The 23,082-nt window shown below is 37.5% G+C and overlaps 2 protein-coding genes across 7 annotated transcripts; both read right to left on the bottom strand.

Annotated features, from left to right (window-relative positions):
• Positions 1-2,497: 2,497 nt before the first annotated feature.
• On the bottom strand, positions 2,498-4,924 carry LOC103424438 (probable methyltransferase PMT18). Its single transcript, XM_070812352.1, has 5 exons — positions 4,644-4,924; positions 4,330-4,540; positions 3,748-4,048; positions 3,175-3,639; positions 2,498-3,084 (listed from the first exon to the last, which is right to left on the bottom strand). Exons 1-5 carry the CDS (start codon positions 4,740-4,742, stop codon positions 3,033-3,035), a joined length of 1,128 nt encoding a protein of 375 aa, XP_070668453.1. The 5' UTR covers positions 4,743-4,924; the 3' UTR covers positions 2,498-3,032.
• Positions 4,925-13,868: 8,944 nt separating this feature from the next.
• LOC103441140 (probable methyltransferase PMT18) lies at positions 13,869-18,316 on the bottom strand. Of its 6 annotated transcripts, none has more exons than XM_070812351.1 (7): positions 17,706-18,271; positions 16,223-16,925; positions 15,908-16,118; positions 15,373-15,670; positions 14,805-15,269; positions 14,483-14,723; positions 13,869-14,017 (listed from the first exon to the last, which is right to left on the bottom strand). In XM_070812351.1, the coding sequence occupies exons 2-6, from the start codon at positions 16,913-16,915 to the stop codon at positions 14,498-14,500; spliced, it is 1,893 nt and encodes a 630-aa protein (XP_070668452.1). In that variant the 5' UTR covers positions 16,916-16,925; positions 17,706-18,271; the 3' UTR covers positions 13,869-14,017; positions 14,483-14,497. The 6 variants fall into 6 exon arrangements, with proteins under 6 accessions (XP_070668452.1, XP_070668451.1, XP_008378064.3 ...); XM_070812350.1 differs by lacking the exon at positions 13,869-14,017 and adding an exon at positions 14,110-14,357; XM_008379842.4 differs by lacking the exon at positions 13,869-14,017 and having other exon boundaries at positions 14,110-14,723; positions 17,706-17,794; positions 17,943-18,271.
• Between the last annotated feature and the right edge of the window lie 4,766 nt (positions 18,317-23,082).

The following is a 23,082-nucleotide window of genomic DNA, read 5'->3' as shown; positions in this document are numbered from 1 at the left end:
CACTATGTGTGATTGTTTGGGTCCATCATCTACTAATAAAGCTTGAAGCCTTGAACACGGCAATCGAACAGAATCTTGAATGAATGAATAAATGTTACTTCAACTACAAGTCTTGTAAGTTACATATTTAAAGAGAGGAATTAGAATCCTTACATTTTTTTTCAATACATTTTAGATCAAACATTTGTTCCTTTCTAAGATTTGATTACGAGGTTTTAACCAATTGCCACATCAACATTTTTCAATTTTTTAAATTACATATAATTTCTTTAAAGGCATCTTCACTTCATCTTGTAACTAATTGACTACAATTTAGGAAATTTTATTTTCCTGGTTCTTTAAACTCCTACGTTTTAATGACTTTTTCTATAAAACAAAAAAAATTAATTAAAGTAATTTAAACTTTTACATTGTTAACGACTCTTTCTATAAAAAAATAATAATAATTAATTAAAGTAATTCCTCATTCTTAGGAAAAAAGGTAATAAAACTTATGTTTTGAAAACAAACGTATCAAAAATTCAAATGTACCAAAAACTAAATGTACCAAATATTCAAATGTACTAAGAAACCAAATGTACCAAAAATTCAAATGTACCAAAAAGCCAAATGTACCAAGTAACCAAATGTACCATTATATTCAAACATACCGATATAACCAAATGTACCTAGCAATGAGTTTTGTTACATTCTATTTAATTTACTAAAATAAATATTTTAATAAAAAATAAAAAAATCTTGAATCATCATAGTAAGAGACGCCTAAAAATAGGAGGAAAAAAGGGAATGCTAACCTAAATAGATTTCTAATGAAATAAAATTAAGATCCAAAATTGTAGGGAAAATGTTTATTCAAAATTGCAAAAGGAATAGATGTTTAGTTTATGACATTTAAAAATTAGGATTCTATATCAAGATGTCCCTAAGGGGCATTTGTTTGCCTTCTTTAGCTCTCACTGGATTGGATTGGATCAAAGATTTAGTGCAATCCATGTTTGTTTGCTTGCGGGACTAATTCTTTTTTTTTTTTTGAACAAACGATATTATATACACTAAGGGAGAGAGGATGGGCTTATCCTCACAGTGGGTTAGCAATAATGTCGTATTTAGCAAGAATCGAACCTATGACCTCTCACTTACAAGTGAAGAGGAATACCACTGGACCAGTAGTACTAAGTAGCAGGGACTAAATTAAATGGTGCTAGCGAGGACTCGCCTCGACTAACAACGAGGCTAGCCGGTCTTAGCATATCCGCCCCCCCCCCCCAAAGAAAACCATGGGACTCACTAAGACACCTCTCTCTCTACTACTCTCCTTCTCCGCTCATGTCCTCTCTTATGCCCTCTATCCTTCGAAATCACACCACCAGACCAAGCACAAACTGACCTGACCCGGTGATTTCCAAGCACGAGGAGATGAGATTATTGACAGGTCGGTCCTGGTTCGCTACCTAGACTCAAGTCGGAATCAAAATCTGAGCGTCGTCATTGGGTTTTGTAAAGACACCATAAGCGTCGTTGTCGCGGATACAGGAGACCTATCTGCGATTTCGATTTTGATTTCAATTGAATTTTGTGATTGTGTTGAGTTTCGTGATCTGGGAGCTTTATCGATTGAAATGGAGGTCGAAAGTTGCGGAATTTAGACCAAAAAAAATGGAACTTTAACGAAAAACTTCAGATATTATTCATTTTAACGAAAAACCACATTTTTACACTAAAAAGTCAATCATGGTATTATTCACTTTACCCTTTATTTTGTCCTTATTGTTAAAACTCAAAGTTTTCAAACCATTTTCATTAGTTTTTCTCAAAAAAAAAAAAAAGGAGAGGGTAGAGAGAGGTTTCTTGGTCCATGGAGAGTGTTCAAGAACAAGACAAATAAAATTAATTATTTTTATTTTTATTATCTTGCTTCTTAGTCCAATAGTACACCAAACGCTCCACTAAGTTAGTACAACTTAATCTATTCTAAGTCAGTCCAGCTTAGTCCTTAAAGCTAATCTAGTGCGACAAACGCATCCATAAAAAATTAGGCTACTTCTTGAATTATCAATTGATTATAATGAAATTTCAACTTCCGTGAAGCCTCACTAGCCTACTAGTTGGGGAGTCCTTCTATCCCCACCATTGTAACTTTAACAACCACCCAGGACTTCAGTATGCCTAATTGGCTTGCCCAATTCGCCAGATTATACCTGCCTACCCTAATAATATTGTTTAATAACAAGCCCACAACCTTCTCTCAATCTGCACAAATATTAGGAGTCAGGGTAGAGCATCCCCAATGGAATAGACAAATAAGTAGCCAACCTCGTTTTTATGGTCCATATAGGCAAAATCAAGCTCCAATTGAGTTGTCAATTGAGTAGGCAAACTTTGACTACTCTCAAAGCAGGCAACATTACCTACAGGCTACAATATCATATGTAAGAAAATTGGATCCCACATCTCTTTTTATAATAAAATACTTTTACGTGAAGAAAGACAACAAAACTCAAAGATAAAAGTAAAGGAAGATTATTCAAATTAATTTTAATATATGAAGCTTCAATAGGATGGATTACCTAACTCCTAAACCAGTAAGGCTTAATCACTAACCATAACACTATCTTCACAACTAAAAACTGACTTGGTCTCGGTTTAGCGACACTTTTCCTCCCAATACTGAAAGAGATCTCAAGTTCAAATCCTCCTCCGAATGATCAAAGAAGAAACTATCCAATTCCCCACTTGGAAGCAGATTATACTGTTTTTACAAAATCCCAGAGCAAAACATTGATGATGCACCAAGAGAAGAGAGGTTAAAAAAAAACAGTTCAAAAAAAGAAAAAAGAAAAAAGTAGAATTGCAAGCAAAGGGGAAAGAAGAATACACTACTACATCTAGCTTTCCTTTTTTTATTTCACCAGTCCAGTAAGTTTTCACTGCAAGAAGAATTTTCTCTGGGTTAAAAGATCCGCTCTCGTGATCCATAATCTGGCTCTTCCACCTCATTCCGTCGGTAATTGCCTTTATTTTCACCAGGATCTCTACTGTATCCTTAAACACAACCGTTCCTTCCGGCCTAAGAATCCTATCCATCTGCAGCAAAATAAGTGTTATGTCACACATGCAATGTACAAGCTACATTAGGCCTCACCAAATGCAAATTATCGCGGAATGAGTTTCTACCTGTCCTGATATATGCTGAAGACTCCACCAGCGTGGCTGAGATCGTATGTTCTAGGATACGTTGGGAAAGCCTCACACCAGTCCTGGTATGTTCCAATAAAACCACGTTCGTAAATCACACCAAGAGTGTCCTGGTTTGAGTTGGCAGGGACGGTGTTCATAACCCTCACTGGATATTTTGACAATGCTGCAGCAAATCCACCGAGGTAAGCATTCACGTCCATCACATTCCGATATCTTCCTTTGGAAATTGGTACGATCCTCTTGTAATGTTCCACCCTTTCCTTCCACAGTTGATTATCCTCACGGAGTTTCTCAGCTGTGATTCCTGGTATTGAACCACTGCTGATTCTAGGAGGGACAGCAAATGCACGTTCAGGCCACTTCTCCAACGCCCCACCAGCAACGTCATTAGGATCGCTTGTCTCCGGTAGAGGAGTAATGCCACTCTCCATGTCTCTTTCCCTTTTAAGCACAAAACATGCCACATTAAGCAGAGTTAACTACAGAAGAATTCGCATTCCAAATCAAATCAAATAAACGAAATTACGAATGAAGCTCAGGGAGTAGTACCAAGCCATATCTGGATTGTCTGATTTACATATATGTGGTGTTTTATACACCTTCCTGCTCTTAATGCATTCGACGTGATTGATAGGTTTTTGCCAGATTGCAAGATCATTCTTCTCGATCACCTTCTTCCAGCACAGGCGCTTTGCAACAGACTCAATAGAATCTTGCTCTTGTTTCAAATCCTCTTGAGTTCTCTCCCATCCCCTCCAGTATTTTTTTTTCCAGTTAATAGGCGGTCCGGAAAGAATCCAATAACCACCAGGCCTTAGAACTCTGTCCACTTCAATTAGATACATACCATCTGCAAAATAGTCCAAAATAAAATCCACATGCATTCAAAACCACATCATATGAAATTAGTGGTGAATTTTACTTCCAACATTTTAAGCCTAAGCGTAGTAGATCCTCACTAATTAGTATCTAATCCAATATTTAGATGAAGTTGTTAGGTGAAGAGGTTTGGTACATATATACACACACATGCCTATTTTGAAGTATGCAGCTCCGAAAACTTCAAATCAAGTAATGTGAGATAGTCTAATATGTTGAAGCAAACTAGAAAGAAAGACAGAGACACTTTACCATAGTTCATCCAAGGGATCAAGCAGCGGGAACAGTGAGCCATATCGAAAGCCCTTGCAGGGTAGGGAAGCCTCTTCGAAGCCATGACACCAATCATAGCGGGAACTCCGCGCTCCAATGCAAACTGAACCTGCGCTGCATGCGTATCTCTCGGTGCAAAAGACATTGTCATGATGTCCCTCTTCAACAGGTACGCACCCCAACTGGCTACCTAAATACCCAAACAGGAAAGAACATCAGAGTTTAATAGCAATAGAGGAGTGTGAATCAATTATACATATATACACATCTATGCACATATATGTGCTACTTACACCACAGCCGGTATCAATTGCAGTTCTGATGTCGCCCTTAGTGAGAGGAATGAGCGCGTTAATGTCATCTATGTACGCATCAGCTCCTCTCGGAAACATGGTACCTCGATGTGATTTGATCCTTTCAATCGAAACAATCAATCCCCTCCTCCAACTTCCGCGGTCCACCCAAAATGTTTATATAATTTTTATGGAGTTTTTTGGTTTTTTGGTTTGGGGAACATGACCGTCACAAATACACATGCATGATGCACGCACCCACACTGGTGGTAGCCAACAAACTAAATAAAACCCAACTCCCCTGCATGGATATACACAAAGGTTTTAAGACAATAATATTGGAAGGACTTGATTCTGTGTGGAGTCTGGACTGGTCGATCGATCTGCACTCTTAAATCAATTAATAATGTCTGATTATCTGGTTGATTTAATAGTTCATATTTTACAACTTCAATCCGCGTTTGTTATTTATGAGATGAAATATCATTTAGTGCTCTTATGTTAAACATACAACGGGTTATTGATCATAAGTCACATGTATCATATGACTCGTATGTTTTAAACAGTTTTTTTATACAACAATATATGACATATTTGGCAAATTAAATGATAAAATGTCATTATATACTTTAAAAGAGATTAACTGAACTCGTCTCATCTAATGATTAAAAAACTAATGTGTAGCATACATTGTTTGGTGCTTGAATATCTAATTTTCGATGTGTTTTCACTTTAATAAATAGGGGGAATTTTGGGATTTAAATAAGGCATCGGATTCACATCATTTTGTGATTGGAGCTATTTGTTTGATTTCTTCCTCCTGCATAAATTGTGTTATTTATTAACTTATTAGGTCTATGTTTGCTTGAATTTTGATCCTAGTGACATCTAAGTCAAGTGTCACTCCACACTCAGTTGGGGTGCCGTTCCAATACAATCAGGTCCAGCTAAGCAAAGCCCTCTCACCATGTGGGCCTCCACCACTATATCTGATTGTTTGTCCATCATCTCCTAATAATGGTTGAAGCCTTGAACACAGAAAGTCGAACAGAATCTTTAATAAATATTACTTCAACCACAAGTCTTGTAAGTTGCATATTTAAAGTCTTGAAAATGAATTTCACATTTATAAGATAATGGACCGTACGTAAACTTATAAAGGGCATTTGTTTGCCTTCTTTAGGCCATGTCTAACCAAATGAGGGTCAAATAGCTCCTTTTAGCCATGTAGTCCTCCAATAAATTAATATTTTAATGAACAGTGTCATGCTATATTTCTTACCATTTCCAACCGAGGAGCCATAGGCCTAACATAGCATTGTGACAAAAAATCATCTCCAACCGATGGGGGCCAAAGAGTCATAGGCTAAACATAATTTATTATTTAAATTTAATGACTACAACAACTAAAATTTAAAAACTACAACAACTTAAATTTAAAGTCTATAATCATCATCATCATCTGCCATTGTAGGATTATAGTCGGATGTAAACAACTCTTGTTGGGCCATAATTTCCCTCTTTTTCCTATCAAAATATGTCTTACTCATTGGAGTGTAATCCGAAGTGTTCCTTTGCATGTACCTATCATCCATCTCTTCTTAAATTTGTTTTTCCCGTTCTTCATGCCTACGATTCCTTTCTTCCACAGCAAAGGAATTTTGCTCTGTCATTAATCGCAATGAGGACACCATTTCCTGTTGAAATGCGTAATCATCCTTTGCCTTGCCATTTTCCTTCAATTTTCAGGCCTTGTTTTGTCCCATAGCCCTAAGTATGGAACCTTCACCCGAAGACGGATTTTATACCCTTTTTTCTTGAATGGTAGGAGATCCATGTTCATCCCCAACTGCATTTGAGGATGCATTTCCGAACATCGGCGTAGGACCAACTCTTTCTAGAGATGGATCTTCAAATAGCACCCACCCTTTATAAATTTCCCAACAACTGTGATGATTAAAGGGTTTCGAGTTGTCCTCCATATACAATTTCTCCGCTTGGCGTACCTAGAAAATATAATTACAAAAATTAAATGAAATTAATTTATGAAATTAAATGTAATATAATTAAATATTTAAAATAACTTGTGAAAACACTTACTTCATTGTAGTTGTTGATGCACAAAACCGGAGGTCTTGGAACAACGTAAATCCGACCGTGAATCTGCAAGTAATGTAAATAACACAAGATGTATCGTGGTTCACCCCAAGGTTTGGGTTACGTCCACACTGATTGTATTTATTTGAGGGAGAAAGAGCTCTGAGAGTGAGAGCGTTGAGAGGGTGAGAGAAGGGATCTCAGGCTTAGGAATTGGCATCTTCCAATTGTGAGAGTGAGGAGGCCCTTTTATAGAATAAGGGCTCCTCCCCTAATTACATATTTGCCAATTCCTTTATTACATAATTACATTTAAGTCACTCGAGTATTTGTACGAGATCTAAATACGAGGCCCTAAATATGGTATAAACAGTAGTCCCCCAAGTCTTCAGTCAAGAGAGTCTTTTGGCTGGAGAATTGAAATTCAGTCCATGTGTGGGCCGAAGTAACTAGATGTTGTCTTGAACTGATGTTCGATATGAGGTGGTGCTCAATCTGAAATGATGCTCAACTAGAAGTAGCACATGCTGCGAGGTTACTCGGTTCGTGGCTTATGTTGCCTTGGTTGGCTCGGCTTGTGGCGTTGAAAGTGAGGGAGTCCCTTTTATAGAATAAGGGCTCGCTCCTCAATACATAAATGATGGGCTAGAGTTGATGCTCACGGCGAGGCGGTTGCTCAGTAAGTGGCGATGTTCTCTAATGATAGTGAGGGAGTCCCTTTTATAGAATAAAGGCTCGCTCCTCAATACATGAATAATGGGCTAAGTCCCCCAAGTATTTTTCATGAGGCCCAGTTGAAGCCCAATATATGGTACATAATGTAGTCCCCCAAGTCTTCGGTCAATAGAGTCTGTTGCCTGGAGACTTGAAATTTGATCCATGTATGGGCCGATGTGGCGGTTTGTTCGGCTGGAGGCAGTATTTGTATACCATGCACTGAAAATTTGTAATTGTAGCTCTGAAGCTTTGTAATTGTAGCCCTGAGGCTTTGTAATTGTAGCCCTGAGGCTTTGTAATTGTAGCCTTGAGGTTTTGTAATTGTAGCCTTGAAGCTTTGTGATTGTAGCCCTGAAGCTTTGTGATTGTAGCCCTGAAGCTTTGTAATTGTAGCCCTGAAGCTTTGTGATTGTAGCCCTGAGGCTTTGTGATTGTAGCCCTGAGGCTTTGTAATTGTAGCCCTGAAGCTTTGTAATTGTAGCCCTGAGGCTTTGTAATTGAAGCTCTGAAGCTTTGTTTGACATGAGTGATGTTCATGAATGTTGACATAAGTGCTGCTCATGGATGTTGACATGAGTGATGCTCATGAATGTTGACATGAGACTCATGAATGTTGGTACACGTGATGCTCATGGATGTTGACATGAGTGATGCTCATGAATGTTGACATGAGACTCATGAATGTTGGTATACGTGATGCTCATGGATGTTGACATGAGTGATGCTCATGAATGTTTATGTATGATTGATATGAGTGATGCCCATGTATGATTTTGGAGTACGGGTTGTACATTTTGATCACTTGGTTGGTGATAAGAACGGCAGGCTGCCGATTAATTTTTAGAGTACTGGATGTACTTTTGATCACCTGGTTGGTGGTAATAGCGGCAGGTTTGCCGAATAATTTTAGAGTACTCGATGTACTTTGATCACCTGGTTGGTGGTAATAGCGGCGAGTTTGCCGAATAATTTTTTGGGGTATTAGTGAACCCTTTTTTTGTTTTTCATTTTTTTTTGTTTTTTTTTTTGTTTTTTTTTTTGTTTTTTTTTGTTTTTGTTTTTTTTTTTTACCCTCTGATGGGGTTTATACAGATGTCTCCAAAAGATAATAAAAATAAATTACATCATTAAAAAATACTGCTGTAGAAGGTGGGTATGGCAGATAGTTGGATAATGGGATAGTATCTGCACAATTGAAAGTTGGGTAGTGGAATGGTAGATGGCTGCAGAAGCTTTTTCTTTTCCTTTCTGCTTTTCCTTTCTGCATGATCCATGAGTCCCCCGCAATTATCTCTGGTCTTCCGCAATTATATCTGTCCACCCATGTTTTATGGCCTTTGGAGACCATCTGAGTTTAAGCTTTTAATTGCCATTGCTTTCATTGCTTTTCTCTAGAATGACAATTGCTAGGACAGACACCACCCATTTGCCTTTGTTTATCTCTCCACTCCTTCTCTGCCCACCTATGTTCCCCATCCCTGTCTGATGCAGTTCTTTTATTGAATTTACCAATCATACCCCTGCAAGCCACTGAAAACATCTCAGATATCTCTTCTTCGACGAGCTTCGTTTCCAAGTTCGAATCGCCAGCGATAGACACCTCGCTCTGGCAGCTACTTCCACTGTCGAATCTTCAAGAGCTACGACTTTCCTGATAAACTCCATTTCTTAAGCTTCCTTGCACACTTCCCCTTACACCTTTCCACCGCATCTGCCCTCCTCCCGTTAAATCAAATTCCCCACATCACCTTAGAAGGGCACAACGGTAAATTCAGATGCACAAATATGCTTTTTTCTTCCTGGTGGTTGGTTGTGGTTGAAGTGTCTAATTGGTGTGGTACCCAGAAGACAAAGCTTGCTGCAGCTCGTGCTCGTCGATGTACCCATTCCTGTCCCTGTCCACCATCTCAAAGCTTTTCATCACGGCGGGGTCGGTCCTTGCGGGAAAACCCGACTGCCAACCGATCGCTCATTCTTCTCTGCATCAACATCATGACCGCCTCCAACCAAAACTCATTTATCCACTTGTATATCTTTTTCGCTGTCTTTGCCTCTTCACAAGCTCTTCATCTTGTTTCTTGACCTCAACGGAGGCATCGACCGACCCGAGGGGCAGAATATCGAGAGCCATGCCTATGGCCCGACTCAAGATCCTAAACTGGCTCGCCATGCAACCCGACTTCATCAGCATCCATACTCTGGTGTCGTCCCGGGCCAAGTTTTCCAGGAAGAACTGAACTTTCTGGAAGACTAAGTGGAGCTCTTGACAAACTCAGAACTACGGAGGAGGGCCTTGTAGGCAGCTGAGAAGCTCGGGGATCTATAGTCAGTTGCGGTGTACATGTCAGAAGAGGAAAATTCTTGGCGGCGGCGGCTAGTGAGAAGCTTCCTTGGTGGTATGTCAATGTTGGTGTCTCTGAAAAGGGTTTCTTTGCATGAAAGGAGCTGATGGGAGGGGTGGAATTTGTGCTACTCGGCGCAAACACTACTTATTTCTGATTTATCTGATGAATGCAAATAACAATAATAATATCAATATGTACCAGATAATTGCCTAGCCGGAGAGAGATGGTGGTGTCTCTGAGTGTGGGTGTTGGGTTTCTGCAGATTCACGGTGGACCGTGATGAGGTCTCACGGTGGTGAGATGAAAAAATGAAAGAGAACCGACATGATTTTTTGTGTCGTTTCCCACAGACGGCGCCAAATGTTGATGCACAAAACCGGAGGTCTTGAAACAACGTAAATCCGACCGTGAATCTGCAAGTAATGTAAATAACACAAGATGTATCGTGGTTCACCCCAAGGTTTGGGCTACGTCCACACTGATTGTATTTATTTGAGGGAGAAAGAGCTTTGAGAGTGAGAGCGTTGAGAGGGTGAGAGAAGGGATCTCAGGCCTAGGAATTGGCCTCTTCCAATTGTGAGAGTGAGGAGGCCCTTTTATAGAATAAGGGCTCCTCCCCTAATTACATATTTGCCAATTCCTTTATTACATAATTACATTTAAGTCCCTCGAGTATTTGTATGAGATCTAAATACGAGGCCCTAAATATGGTATAAACAGTAGTAATTGGCTCCACTTTTATGTCTGCTTTCGACCTTTAACACTGCTTGATGTCATTTATTCAAACTTGGATGAAGATGTTTTTTCCATCTTGAAGTACAACTTTCATGATTTCGGGAATTCGGTGGAGTGGTGCCTTCGTAGAACTCATAGTACTTTTTGGACGTACGAGTCCAAACACCTTCACTTGTTTGCGAACTCCCCCTCACATTATCTTCCGAGACCAATCCATAAGTCCTGCAAAGAGCTTCATCTTCTTTTCGGGTCCAAGCCCTACCTTTCAATGCAGATCCGGCCATTTGAAAATTATTGAAAAATTTGAAGGAAAGATTATTGGAAGAGGTAAGAGAATAGAACGTGAAGAATTGAAATAAAATGAAGTAAGATAGTATGAAATGGTGTAGGAATGGCTTCGGTATTTATAAGAAAAAAATAGGAATTTTTTAATATTTGTTTTTTTAATTTTGTCAGGAAAAAAAATTCAAATCCAACGATCACCTGGCGTCATATTGACGCCAGGTAATCGTTGGATTCTAAAAGTGGGACGACTTAGGGCTAGTTGGCTGGCTCCTTTGGGCCAATCGGTTGGCCTGATTTGATATTTTTGGCTTGATGGGGCCCACGAGCCCTTTGGCCTAGCCCTTAGTTGGAGATGGTTTTTGGTTCATTTCTGGCTATTTTTTGCCCTATTGCCCTCTAGCCGGCTCGGTTGAAGATGGCTTTAGCTCTCACTGAATTGGATAGGATTAAAGATATAGTGCAATCCATGTTTGTTTGCTTGCGGGACTAACTTTTTGTTTTTTTGAACAACCGATATTATCTACACTAAGGGGAAGGGGGTGTGCTTAACCTCACAATGGGCTAGCAATAATGTCACCTTTAGCGAGAATCGAGCCTAAGACCTCTCACTTACAAGTGAAGATAAATATCATTATATCATAATACTAAGTAACGGGGACTAACTTAAGTGGTACTAGCGAGGACTCGCCTTGACTAACAACGAGGCTAGTCGGTCTTGGCATGTTCCCCCCCCCCCCCCAAAAAAAACCATGGGACTCACTAAGATGCCTCTCCCTAAAAGTTTCGTTATCTCATGGCTGCTCACTTCGCTTTCTCTCTCTCTTTCCTCGTCCCGAACCTAGAATCGCTTCCTCTCCCTTTCTCCTTGCTTCCTCTCTTTTGTCCTTTATCCTGCGAAATCACACCACCAGACCGAGGACAAACCGACCTAACCCAGTGATTTTCAAGCTTAAGGAGACGAGGTTCTTGACTCGTCAGTCCTGGTTCGCAACTTAGACTCAAGTCAAGATTGGAATCTGAGCATCGCCGTCACAAATACAGGAAACCCATCTGCAATTTCGATTTTGATTTCAATTGAATTTTGTGATTGTATTGCGTTTTGTGATTTGGGAGCTTTATCAATTGAAATGGAGGGAGAAAGTTGTGGAATTTGGACATAAAAAAAAGGAGAGGGAAGAGTGATATTTCTTGGTCCAGAGAGTGTTCAAGAACAAGAAAAAGAAAAGAAAAAAAGAAGAGAATTAATTATTATTATTTTTATTATCCTGCTTCTTAATCCGGTACACCAAACGCTCCACTAAGTTAATATAATTTAGTTTATTCTAAGCCAGTACTTAGTTCTTAAAGTTAGCCCAATCCGATATAGTTTAGTGCAACAAACACACCCAAAAAAATTAAGCTACTTTTTAAATTATCAATTAATTTTATAATAAAATCTCAACTTCCTTCAAGTCTCACTGTTAGACCATCTCCAATCCTGACCTAAAACCTAAAAATATTTAGCCCAGAAAATTTAGGTTTTAGTCCAGAAACAACTTTTCTACTCCAACCCTTTTGGCCTAAAATTTTAGCCCCAGATTATTAAAAAATGAATTAAGGCTAATTTTTTTTTAAATTAACTTTTAAAAAAAAAATTATTTAGACTATCCTAAATTAATTTTATGAACATTTTAACCTAAAAATATTTAAATTCCGATAAATTTTGAAAAATCACTAAATCAATACATGAAAATCATGATAAACCACATAAACTTAAAAAAAAAATTATTCTAGCCGTTGGAAAAAAATATTTAAATTCCGATAAATTTTATAATTATTCTAGCCATTGGATTTACATTTGGACCGTTAGATTTGATTATATTCGATTTAAGCCGTTGGATTCAATAAATATATAAATATAAAACAAACAAAAAAATTGAATGTGGACCGTTGGATTAACCAACGGTCCAATTATCACCACCACCCGATGAAGAAAAGTAGTCGTTGGCTACAGGACAAGACCCACTTTTCACTCTCATCCGTGGGTCCCAGCACCTTTTGTGGGCTAAATTTGTGACCTATATTTGCCTTCATTTTAAGTTTTAGGTTTTAGATTTGGTTTAGGTTATGGGTTGGAGTGGATTTAGGGGGGAAAAAAAAGGGAAAATTTAGGTTATAAGTCACCATTGGAGATGGTCTTAGAACCCAATGACGACGCTCAGATTCCAATCCTGACTTGAGTCTAAGTTGCGAACCAGGACTGACCATCTCCAATGGTGACTTATAACCTAAATTTTCCCTTTTTTTCCCCCCCTAAATCCACTCCAACCCAAAACCTAAACCAAACCTAAAACCTAAAACTTAAAATGAAGGCAAATATAGGTCACAAATTTAGCCCACAAAAGGTGCTGGGACCCACAGATGAGAGTGAAAAGTGGGTTTTGTCCTGTAGCCAACGATTACTTTTCTTCATCGGGTGGTGGTGGTAATTGGACCGTTGATTAATCCAACAGTCCACATTCAATTTTTTTGTTTGTTTTATATTTATATATTTATTGAATCCAACGGCTTAAATCGAATATAATCAAATCTAACGGTCCAAATGTAAATCCAATGGCTAGAATAATTATAAAATTTATCGGAATTTAAATATTTTTTTCCAACGGCTAGAATAATTTTTTTTTTTAAGTTTATGTGGTTTATCATGATTTTCATGTATTGATTTAGTGATTTTTCAAAATTTATCGGAATTTAAATATTTTTAGGTTAAAATGTTCATAAAATTAATTTAGGATAGTCTAAATAATTTTTTTTTTTAAGTTAATTTAAAAAAAATTAGCCTTAATTCATTTTTTAATAATCTGGGGCTAAAATTTTAGGCCAAAAGGATTGGAGCAGAAAAGTTGTTTCTGGACTAAAACCTAAATTTTCTGGGCTAAATATTTTTAGGTTTTAGGTTAGGATTGAAGATGGTCTTAGTTGGGGAGCCTTTCTATCTCCAACATTGTAGCCTTAACAACAACCTCAGACTTCAGTATGCCTGATTGCCTTGGCCCAATTCGCCAGATTCAACCTACCAACCCTAATGATTTTATTTAATAACAAGCCCAGAACCTTTTCTCTAATATTAAGAGTCAAGAATCTGGAGCATTTTCAATGGAATAGACAAATGAGCAGCCAAACTTTGACTACTCTCCCAAAGCAGGCAAACATTGCCTACAATATCATAGGTAAGAAAATTGGATCATTTCTTTTTATAATAAAGTACTTTTACGTGGAGAAGATAATAAAACTAAAAGATAAAAGTATAGAGGAAGATTATTCAAATTAATTTTAACATATGAAGCTTCAACAGATGGATTACCCAACTCCTAAGCCAGTAAGGCTAATTACTAACCATAACACTTGTTGCTAAATATCTTCACAACTAAAAACTGACTAGCTCTTAGTTTAACGACACTTTTCCTCTCAATATTGAAAAAGATCTCAAGTTCAAATCCTCCACCGATTGATCAAAGAAGAAACTATCCAATTTCCCACTTGGAAGCAGATTATACTGTTTTTACAAAATCCCAGAGCAAAACATTGATCATGCACCAAGAGAAGAGAGGTTAACAACAAAAATTAACAAAAAAAAAAGAAGAAAAAGTAGAATTGCAAGCAAAAGGGAAAGAAGAATACACTGCTACATCTCTACTAGCTTCCCTTTTTTTCTTCACCAGTCCAGTAAGTTTTCACTGCAAGAAGAATTTTCTCTGGGTTAAAAGGTCCACTCTCGTGATCCATAATCTGGCTCTTCCACCTCATTCCGTCTGTAATCGCCTTTATCTTCACCAGGATCTCTACTGTATCCCTAAACACAACCGTTCCTTCCGGCCTCAGAATCCTATCCATCTCCAGCAAAATGAGTGTTATGTCACACCTGCAATGTACAAACCACATTAGGCCTCAAAGTTGCGAAATTCGAACATCAAGTGCAAATTATTGCGGAATGAGTTTTTACCTGTCCTGATATATGCTGAAGACCCCACCAGCGTGGATGAGATCGTATGTTCTAGGGTACGTTGAGAAAGCCTCACACCAGTCCTGGTACGTTCCAATAAAACCACGTTCGTAAATTACACCAAGGGTGTCCTGGTTTGAGTTGGCGGGGACGGTGCTCATAACCCACACTGGATATTTTGACAATGCTGCAGCAAATCCACCGAGGTAAGCATTCATGTCCATCACATTCCGATATCTTCCTTTGGAAATTGGTACAATCCTCTTGTAATGTTCCACCCTTTCCTTCCACAGTTGATTATCCTCACGGAGTTTCTCAGCTGTGATTCCTGGTATTGAACCACTGCTGATTCTCGGAGGGACAGCAAATGCACGTTCAGGCCACTTCTCTAACGCCCCACCAGCAACGTCATTAGGATCGCTTGTCTCCGGTAGAGGAGTAATGCAACTCTCCATGTCTCTTTCCCTTTTAAGCACAAAACATGCCACATTAAGCAGAGTTAAGTACAGGAGAATTCGCATTCCAAATCAAATGAACAAAAACACGAACAAAGCACAGGGAGTAGTACCAAGCCATATCTGGATTGTCTGATTTGCATATATGTGGTGTTTTATACACCTTCCTGCTCTTAATGCATTCGACGTGATTGATAGGTTTTTGCCAGATTGCAAGATCATTCTTCTCGATCACCTTCTTCCAGCACAGGCGCTTTGCAACAGACTCAATAGAATCTTGCTCTTGCTTCAAATCCTCTTCAGTTCTCTCCCATCCCCTCCAGTGTTTTTTCCAGTTAATAGGCGGCCCGGAGAGAACCCAATAACCACCAGGCCTTAGAACTCTGTCCACTTCAATGAGATACATACCATCTGCAAAAATAGTCCAAAATAAAATCCACATGCATTCAAAACCAAATCATATGAAATTAGTGGTGAATTTTACTTCAACATTTTAAGCCTAAGAATAGTAGATCCTCACTAATTATTATCTAATCCAATATTTAGATGAAGTTGTTAGGTGAAGAGGTTTGAATAGATACATACATAGTAATGTGAGATAGTCTAATATGTTGAAGCAAACTAGAAAGAGAGACAGAGACACTTTACCATAGTTCATCCAAGGGATCAAGCAGCGGGAACAGTGAGCCATATCGAAAGCCCTTGCAGGGTAGGGAAGCCTCTTAGAAGCCATGACACCAATCATAGCAGGAACTCCACGCTCCAATGCAAACTGAACTTGCGCTGCATGCGAATCTCTCGGTGCAAAAGACATTGTCACGATGTTCCTCTTCAACAGGTAAGCACCCCAACTGGCTACCTAAATATGCAAAACAGGAAAGTGTATCAAAATTTACTAGCAATAATGGAGTGTGAATCAATTATACATATATACACATCTATGCACATATATGTGCTACTTACACCACAGCCGGTATCAATTGCAGTTCTGATGTTGCCCTTAGTGAGAGGAATGAGTGCGTTAATGTCATCTATGTACGCATCAGCTCCCCTTGGAAACATGGTACCTCCCCCGGGGAATCTAAACCTGTCACCCTCGACTTGAATCCAATTCTGGACAGCTTTCTCAATGCTGAGTTCTCTATGGGGAATGTTGTCATACCAAGCAAAATCACGACTCTGAGGCCACTTGAAAGGAGTCTTATACTTTGGCGGAGCAGGAATAAGGCAAAGAAGTTGTTCTTCTTTGGTAGGGCAGTGCCTCTCTCTGTATTTCAACATTTTCCTGTCAAATTTCCTCCCCCTTCTTGGATCCTGGCATGGAGTGTACTCGCTGTAGGACATGTCACACGGTGGGAACTTTTGAACGGCCTCGGTTTTGTTGACGTCCACTTGATGATGGCTTTCGAAGTCCAAGCGAAGCGGAGATGATGACACGGGTGAGGAGGTTTTGTTCCCGGATTGAGATGACGTTTCATCACAACCAACCCTTTGGTAGAGCTCAGATCGATTGACAGGGGCAGAAGTGGTTTGCCAAGCTCCTAACATGTAACATGCTATGCAGAGCGCAAAAATCCCGAAGATCCAAGTGAGCCTCTTCTTCTTGGATTCTACGTGGTGGTGCTTTTGCGATCCACCACTAATATCCCTGGCCATTTTATTCTTTCTGCAAAAAGTTTCAAATCGAACGAAAACATCAAGAAACCAGAGTCTACCCGTCAATGAAAATCTCAAGAATTTCACGCCTTTTCACAAATCACAAGTCCCAACTTAATAACCATTTATAACTCATCAAGAGATTCAATCTTTATTCATAAATCATAAACCCCACATCAAAAAAAAAAAAAAAAAAAAACATACCTATCTAATACAGGAATAGGCAGAAAAAGCAAAATTCAGAACATTAAGATCACATACTGTAACTATCAACCAAATATGTAAAGATTCAATCTTTATTCATAATCATAAACCCCACACCGATAAACTTATATATTCAACTTGGAAACACAAACAAAGCAAAAATATGCAAATTTCACAAAGCAAGAACAAGATCCAATCACTTGGAAGGACAGAGATCCCATTAAACATAAACATAAATATTAAGGAAATGGAAAGAAAGTGAAATGAAATGCAATCAGAAACGTACAGATTTCCAGGTACAGAAGTTCGAAGCTAGAAACAAAACAAGGTGCTCAGTACCCTACAGTTCCCTCAAAATCTTAAAAGAAACTCCACTGAAGTCTGAATCTTTCTTTTTTCCCTTTTTTTTTATTCTTTGCTTGTTTCTGACCCCCAAATTTTATTAGCAAAAAAAAACCACAAACCCAACAAATCCACTGGAAACAGCCAAAGTTTTGTACTCAGAAGCAGTATCTGCGAATTGGGTAACTTGTACTTCTCTAAGGAGAGAAAAAGCTTCTAAAGTAGAAAGTGCTTTTTTTTTTACCTGATGTGATAAAAGCATCAGCCAAGGCTATCGCTGTGGACCTTTCTGACCTCCCCCAGTACAAATATACCTCCAAAAGAACTTCACAACTGCAGAAACCAAAAGGGTATGTTAAAGTGGTATTTGTTTCCGTGTTTGTTTAATCGGAAAGAATAAAAATTTGGAAAGGGGAGGCAGAATAGGTTATATAATAAGAGTAGGAAACATGGAAGGAAAGAGGGCAGCTTTAGAAGGGACCTCCACGATTACAGGAAGAGGGGGTAAGTGGTGAATGGGGATTGCAGGCAATAATCTTTGTTTCTTAATCATGTTTTGTTTATTTTTAATGAAATGGGGAAAGTGAGAGAACAAGGAATTGCAGTGAGTGCAGAGAGATTTAGAGAGAGAAAGGGAGGATAGAGAGAGAGAGAGAGAGAGAGAGAGAGAGAGAGAGATGGCGGAGTTGTGATTGGGTGTTTGGTTGTTTGACCTAAAAATAGAGAGGTGGAGTTGAGGAAACTGAAACTTGTGCGGCCTTCTCAGATGAGAGGGAGACTGACCAGCCTCAAATTGCTCCTCACCATCTCACTAAACCTGCATTTTTTTCCGGCTAAATAGTCAAAATGGTCTCTGAGATTTGCCTAACTCATCACTTTGATCCTTAACATCTCAAATCTATAAAAGTGGTCCTTGAAATTGTCCATTATCCATCATTTTGGTCCTTTAGTTAAAAACTCTGTAAGTGTCCTGGAGCGCTTAGCCGGAAGTTTGGACAATTTTCAAAGATTCGTAACTCAATCGTTTCTTAACTAAATTCGACCCATAATATATCAAAATGAAGATAGTAAAGTGTAGAATAAGATTATACCTATTTGTAAGCCCAATGGCTGCTGGAGATAGCCGGAAAATAGCCTCAAAGTTGACTGGTCTGAAAGAAAACTGGAAAATTTGCCGGAAACTGGGCAAACTTTAAACGTTCATAACTTCTTTAATACTCAACGAAATCAAGTGATTCAAAAATAAAAATCATACTTCTCGATGAGACAAAGAGAATGGTACCTTTTGCGATGGCTAACTTGCCGTGGTATTGCCGAAAAAGGGCTCGAAAGTGGCTGTCTTGGTCTCGAGTTAGCCACTTTCGATCCGTTTTCCGGCCAAACCACAGCGATTTAGCCGTCTAAAAAGGTATCATTCTCTTAGTCTCGTCGAGAAGTATGATTTTTGTTTTTGAATCACTTGATTTCGTTGCGTATTGAAGAAGTTATGAATATTTAAAATTTACCCAGTTTCTAGCGATTTTTCTAGTTTTCCCTCGGACCAGTCAACTTTGAGGCTATTTTCCGGCTAAATTCGGCATCCATTGGGCTTCTAAATGATATAATCTTATTCTACACTTTCCTATCTTCATTTTGATATATTATGGGTCAAATTTGCTTAAAGAACGATTGAGTTACAAAGCTTTGAAGATTGCCTAAACTTCCGGCCAAGAGCTCCTGGACACTTAACGGTGTTTTTAACTGAATGACCAAAATGATGGATGGTAGACAATCTCAGGGACCACTTTTATCGATTTGAAATATTAGGGACCAAAGTAATGAGTTATGCAAATCTCAGAGACAATTTTAGCTATTTAGCCTTTTTTTTTCAAATAATTTGTTAAGAAAAACAAAAGTAAAATATTTATATTTTTTTGCAAGTGATCACTTACTGGTGGAAAAATATTGAACCCTTAAAAGACAATGTAGGTCTAAATTCTATCGGTACATGATTTCATATTTAATTTAACAAAATAAATCGTTTGATAAAAAAAAATTATATTTTCCATTTTTGTTGAATTTAATTACCAACTTTCTAAGTTACTATTTATAATAATCCCAAACAAACACCTATAAACCACTGACGGACGGACGTAGGTGTTGCTTGTTTAAATTAACTCTGTGGGACAAGGATTGCTGCCCTCCTAATTGTGATGCCCTTCCATGCCCTCCTGTTTTGTGCGGTCACGGTTAAGCCATGTCAATATTTTATATTAATTTTTTAATGAGATAATAAGACAAAAAACAATAAAAATATAAAATATTGACGTGGCTTAACCATGGCCGTACAAAATAGGAGGGCAGACAATCCTTGTCCAACTCTGTGGTCCTATGAAAAGTACAAACATTTTTTTATGTTATTTTATGATTTCATTTGGTAAATAGTTTATGATTTTTTCACATCCTTCTATGCAATATGAACACAGTTTAATTTAATCTGGGGTTACATCAAATTTCTAAACACTCCAACCATTTCACATCCCAAATTCCCATTTGCGTCCTGAAAGAGAGATTAATTTGGCATCCCAATATGGTATTATATTTTTCATTTTCTTTGACAAGAAAAAAAATCCAATCTCGAAGCACCTAAACAATTTTTGAATTAGTAAAAACTTATAACCCAAGTGATTAAAAATATATATTTGCATCAGAAGAAGTTTAACTCCCGCATCTCCAATTGTCGTTTAATTCTAGCATCTCCAATTGTCGTTGTAGAGTAGCGAGTCATGAGAGTTGCAAAGGTAAATAATACTAGGAAGACTAAATTTGTAGATAAAGATTTTACAACTAAAGGATATGGAAGTTAATGATTGATTTATTGCGAGTCATGAGAGTTGCAAAGGTAAATAATATTAGAAAGACTAAATTTGTAGATAAAGATTTTACAACTAAAGGATATGAAAGTTAATGATTGATTTATTACTTACGCGTTGATAAACGTCCTTATTTCTATTGGTGACACATCATTTAGTTTGCAAATTTAGTCTCTCTAACATTACCATTTCTCAATGGTTGGAGATTTGCACTCAAAATCGTCATACAATACAAAAAAACACGTACTTGCAAAATACATAACACAATAAATAAGTAGGTGCAAATTGCAAAGAAATAATGGATTGATGAGGCTGAAAGCATCTCCAAAGAAAATGTCAAATATAGTATGTCAAAATTATATTTGATGGCTGATGTGGCAAATTGAATAGAAGTGCTAAATTCTCTTCTTTTCTAATGAATGTGTCAAATATTTATTTTATTATTTTATTGGGCCCAGAGTTACATTCACTATTAAAAAATATCAAAATTAGTTTTAGTTTTTATTCTATTGGTTGCTAATGGGACCTATGCATTAAACATTAAATTAAATATATTTGACTCCTTATTTGTTTGCTATAAAAAAAGGTAGCTAGAAAACAAAGAGTCAAATGACTTACATGCCACATCATATATGACATATCTATTAGATAACACTTAAATATTTTTTAATTTTATTTGGCATTTTTGACATCTCTTTTGAAGATGGTCTGAGAGCGACAAACAGTGAGCCAAATTTGCAAAAAGAAATCACGTGACACTCAGGTGTGGCAAATATTTATGTTTGTGCAGTGACCTCACTGAAAGGAAACTAAACTGTGACATTATTCGAAAACCGATGTGAAGGAGTTTCGACAACACACATTTAAATGTATTTATCATTGATGCTGTCGAAAGCTTCACACTTTCGACAACATTCATCAAACATTGTGGTTCATATTGAGGAAACGTTAGCAAAATTTCTTTGACAACGTTAAAAAAACGTCATGAACAATATTTACAACGGCTTAAGAACGTTGTAGATGTATATTTTTTTAGAAGTATATCTGAACATTGTCATTTTGGGGCAAGCTTGTAATATTAATTTTAGAGGTGGAGAGCACTACGTAGTACATAATTACCACATATATTCAATTTGAGGTCCACTTTTTCACTATCCCATGATTTCGATTGCATTAATATTATCGAAAAAGTAGGAATAAAAATATATGCATGCAAGGCGGTGAGCCTACGTACGTATAGGAGAAAAATTAACGTAGGGTAGAAAGTAAGGATGTTGTGATTTAGGATAACTTTCAGATTATATGAGATTAGTATGAAGTCGAATGAAACTTAAATATAAGGGGTTTCGATGATATTAATTTTTTTTTCTTTGAAAAAGGGAACAATTTGTGGCGAATTACGATTATTTACTCTTTTCAGGCTGGAGGAGGCTAGTTGGGAGTTTCATCCTACCTTGGGCCACGATCAAATAGATTCATAGCTTATAAAGCATCGAACCCAAATTCTTTCGCTATCTTCTTTAGAGAGTTATTGTCTATACTTTTCCACTAAACTACTTATCGTGGTTGAGTTTCGATGATATTTGAATATTTAGAGAGAGAAGAGGCATACATTTCATTTGCATGATTATAGAGCTGAGAAGTAGTCCAAGAGAAAAATATGCCTACTCTCTCTTAAATTTACGTGTTGCACGAACCAACGTATTAGAAACTGGAAATATGTAGAAGATCTTCGCAATTAAGCAAACGAGTGTAATTTGCATGGTTGCATGTCGCACTCGAATGCATGGAACTACAACAAATATTATATTATTAGTCCTTGTTAAAATGCTTGGCCACGTACGTCACGTTCCTTCTGATTTCTTCCTTTCTTGTTTTTTTGGTCAAAAAGCAAAATGATACTTTTGGAGTTTGGTTTACTTTTCCAATCAATAATTTCGGGATAAAGTAGTTATCGTGAAAATCTGCCTCATATTATATTTCAGTCCTTTTGGATTTACTTATCCTCACAACAACACCAACTAAATCCTTGATTTCTAACTTATATATCCTCACACAATAACATCCATACACAACTATTTCTCTGAACCATACAAATTAGGAAAATGCTCTTAAATCACATAACGACAACAAATAGTCTCATCATATCAGTATCATCTTTCTATTATTTTGGTATGTTGTCATATCATCTTATTACTGATGGAAAGGGGTCCTCTGATGACTGATGGAAAGGGATCCTCCCCCATTTCTTCCACCACATCTACCTTATCGATTAATTAGATCTTTGAAATTTGATCAAACGGTTAAAAATAAAACATTTGGATTGTCTGCCCTCTCCATTCCATGCCCTCCTATATTATGTGGTAACGGTTAAGTCACATCAATATTTTATATTTATTTTTTTATAGAAATAATAAGACAAAAAGTAATGGGAATATAAAATATTAACGTGTCTTAATCGTGATCACATAAATAAGAGGGCATGGGGAGGGTATGAGATGGGGAGGGCAAACAATCCAAGTCCAAAAATAAGGGGCTCAAGCTATAATAATTTTAACCGTTCGATTAAATTTCAAGAACTCGAATTAATTGATGAGATAGATTTGATGGAAGAGATTCGGATAGAGGATCCCTTTCCATTACTAATGGCTAATAGTCTTGATAGTCTTGACATGGTATTAATTAATAGACAGTATATTTCATGAATTGTGTTTTTTTTAAGAGAGATAATTGATGGCAAATCACGGTTATCCACTGCTTTTGGAGATT

The sequence above is a fragment of the Malus domestica genome, chromosome 14 (genome assembly GCF_042453785.1).
Source record: "Malus domestica chromosome 14, GDT2T_hap1".
Classification (NCBI taxonomy): domain Eukaryota; kingdom Viridiplantae; phylum Streptophyta; class Magnoliopsida; order Rosales; family Rosaceae; genus Malus; species Malus domestica.
The sequence above is the reverse complement of the archived record's forward strand: the minus strand, read 5'-3'. Positions and strand labels throughout refer to the sequence as shown.

Excerpts from the sequence above, each read along its gene's own strand:
- LOC103424438 (XM_070812352.1), bottom strand. The coding sequence starts at position 4,742 with ATGTTTCCGAGAGGAGCTGATGCGTACATAGATGACATTAACGCGCTC. Across the intron at positions 4,541-4,643 it reads CAATTGATACCGGCTGTGGT|GTAGCCAGTTGGGGTGCGTA; the intron begins GTAAGTAGCACA and ends TTGGGTATTTAG. Across the intron at positions 4,049-4,329 it reads GATCCCTTGGATGAACTATG|ATGGTATGTATCTAATTGAA; the intron begins GTAAAGTGTCTC and ends ACTATTTTGCAG.
- LOC103441140 (XM_008379841.4), bottom strand. The coding sequence starts at position 16,915 with ATGGCCAGGGATATTAGTGGTGGATCGCAAAAGCACCACCACGTAGAA. Across the intron at positions 15,270-15,372 it reads GACAATCCAGATATGGCTTG|GGAAAGAGACATGGAGAGTT; the intron begins GTACTACTCCCT and ends TGTGCTTAAAAG. Across the intron at positions 14,724-14,804 it reads TTCAGCATATATCAGGACAG|GTGTGACATAACACTCATTT; the intron begins GTAAAAACTCAT and ends TGTACATTGCAG.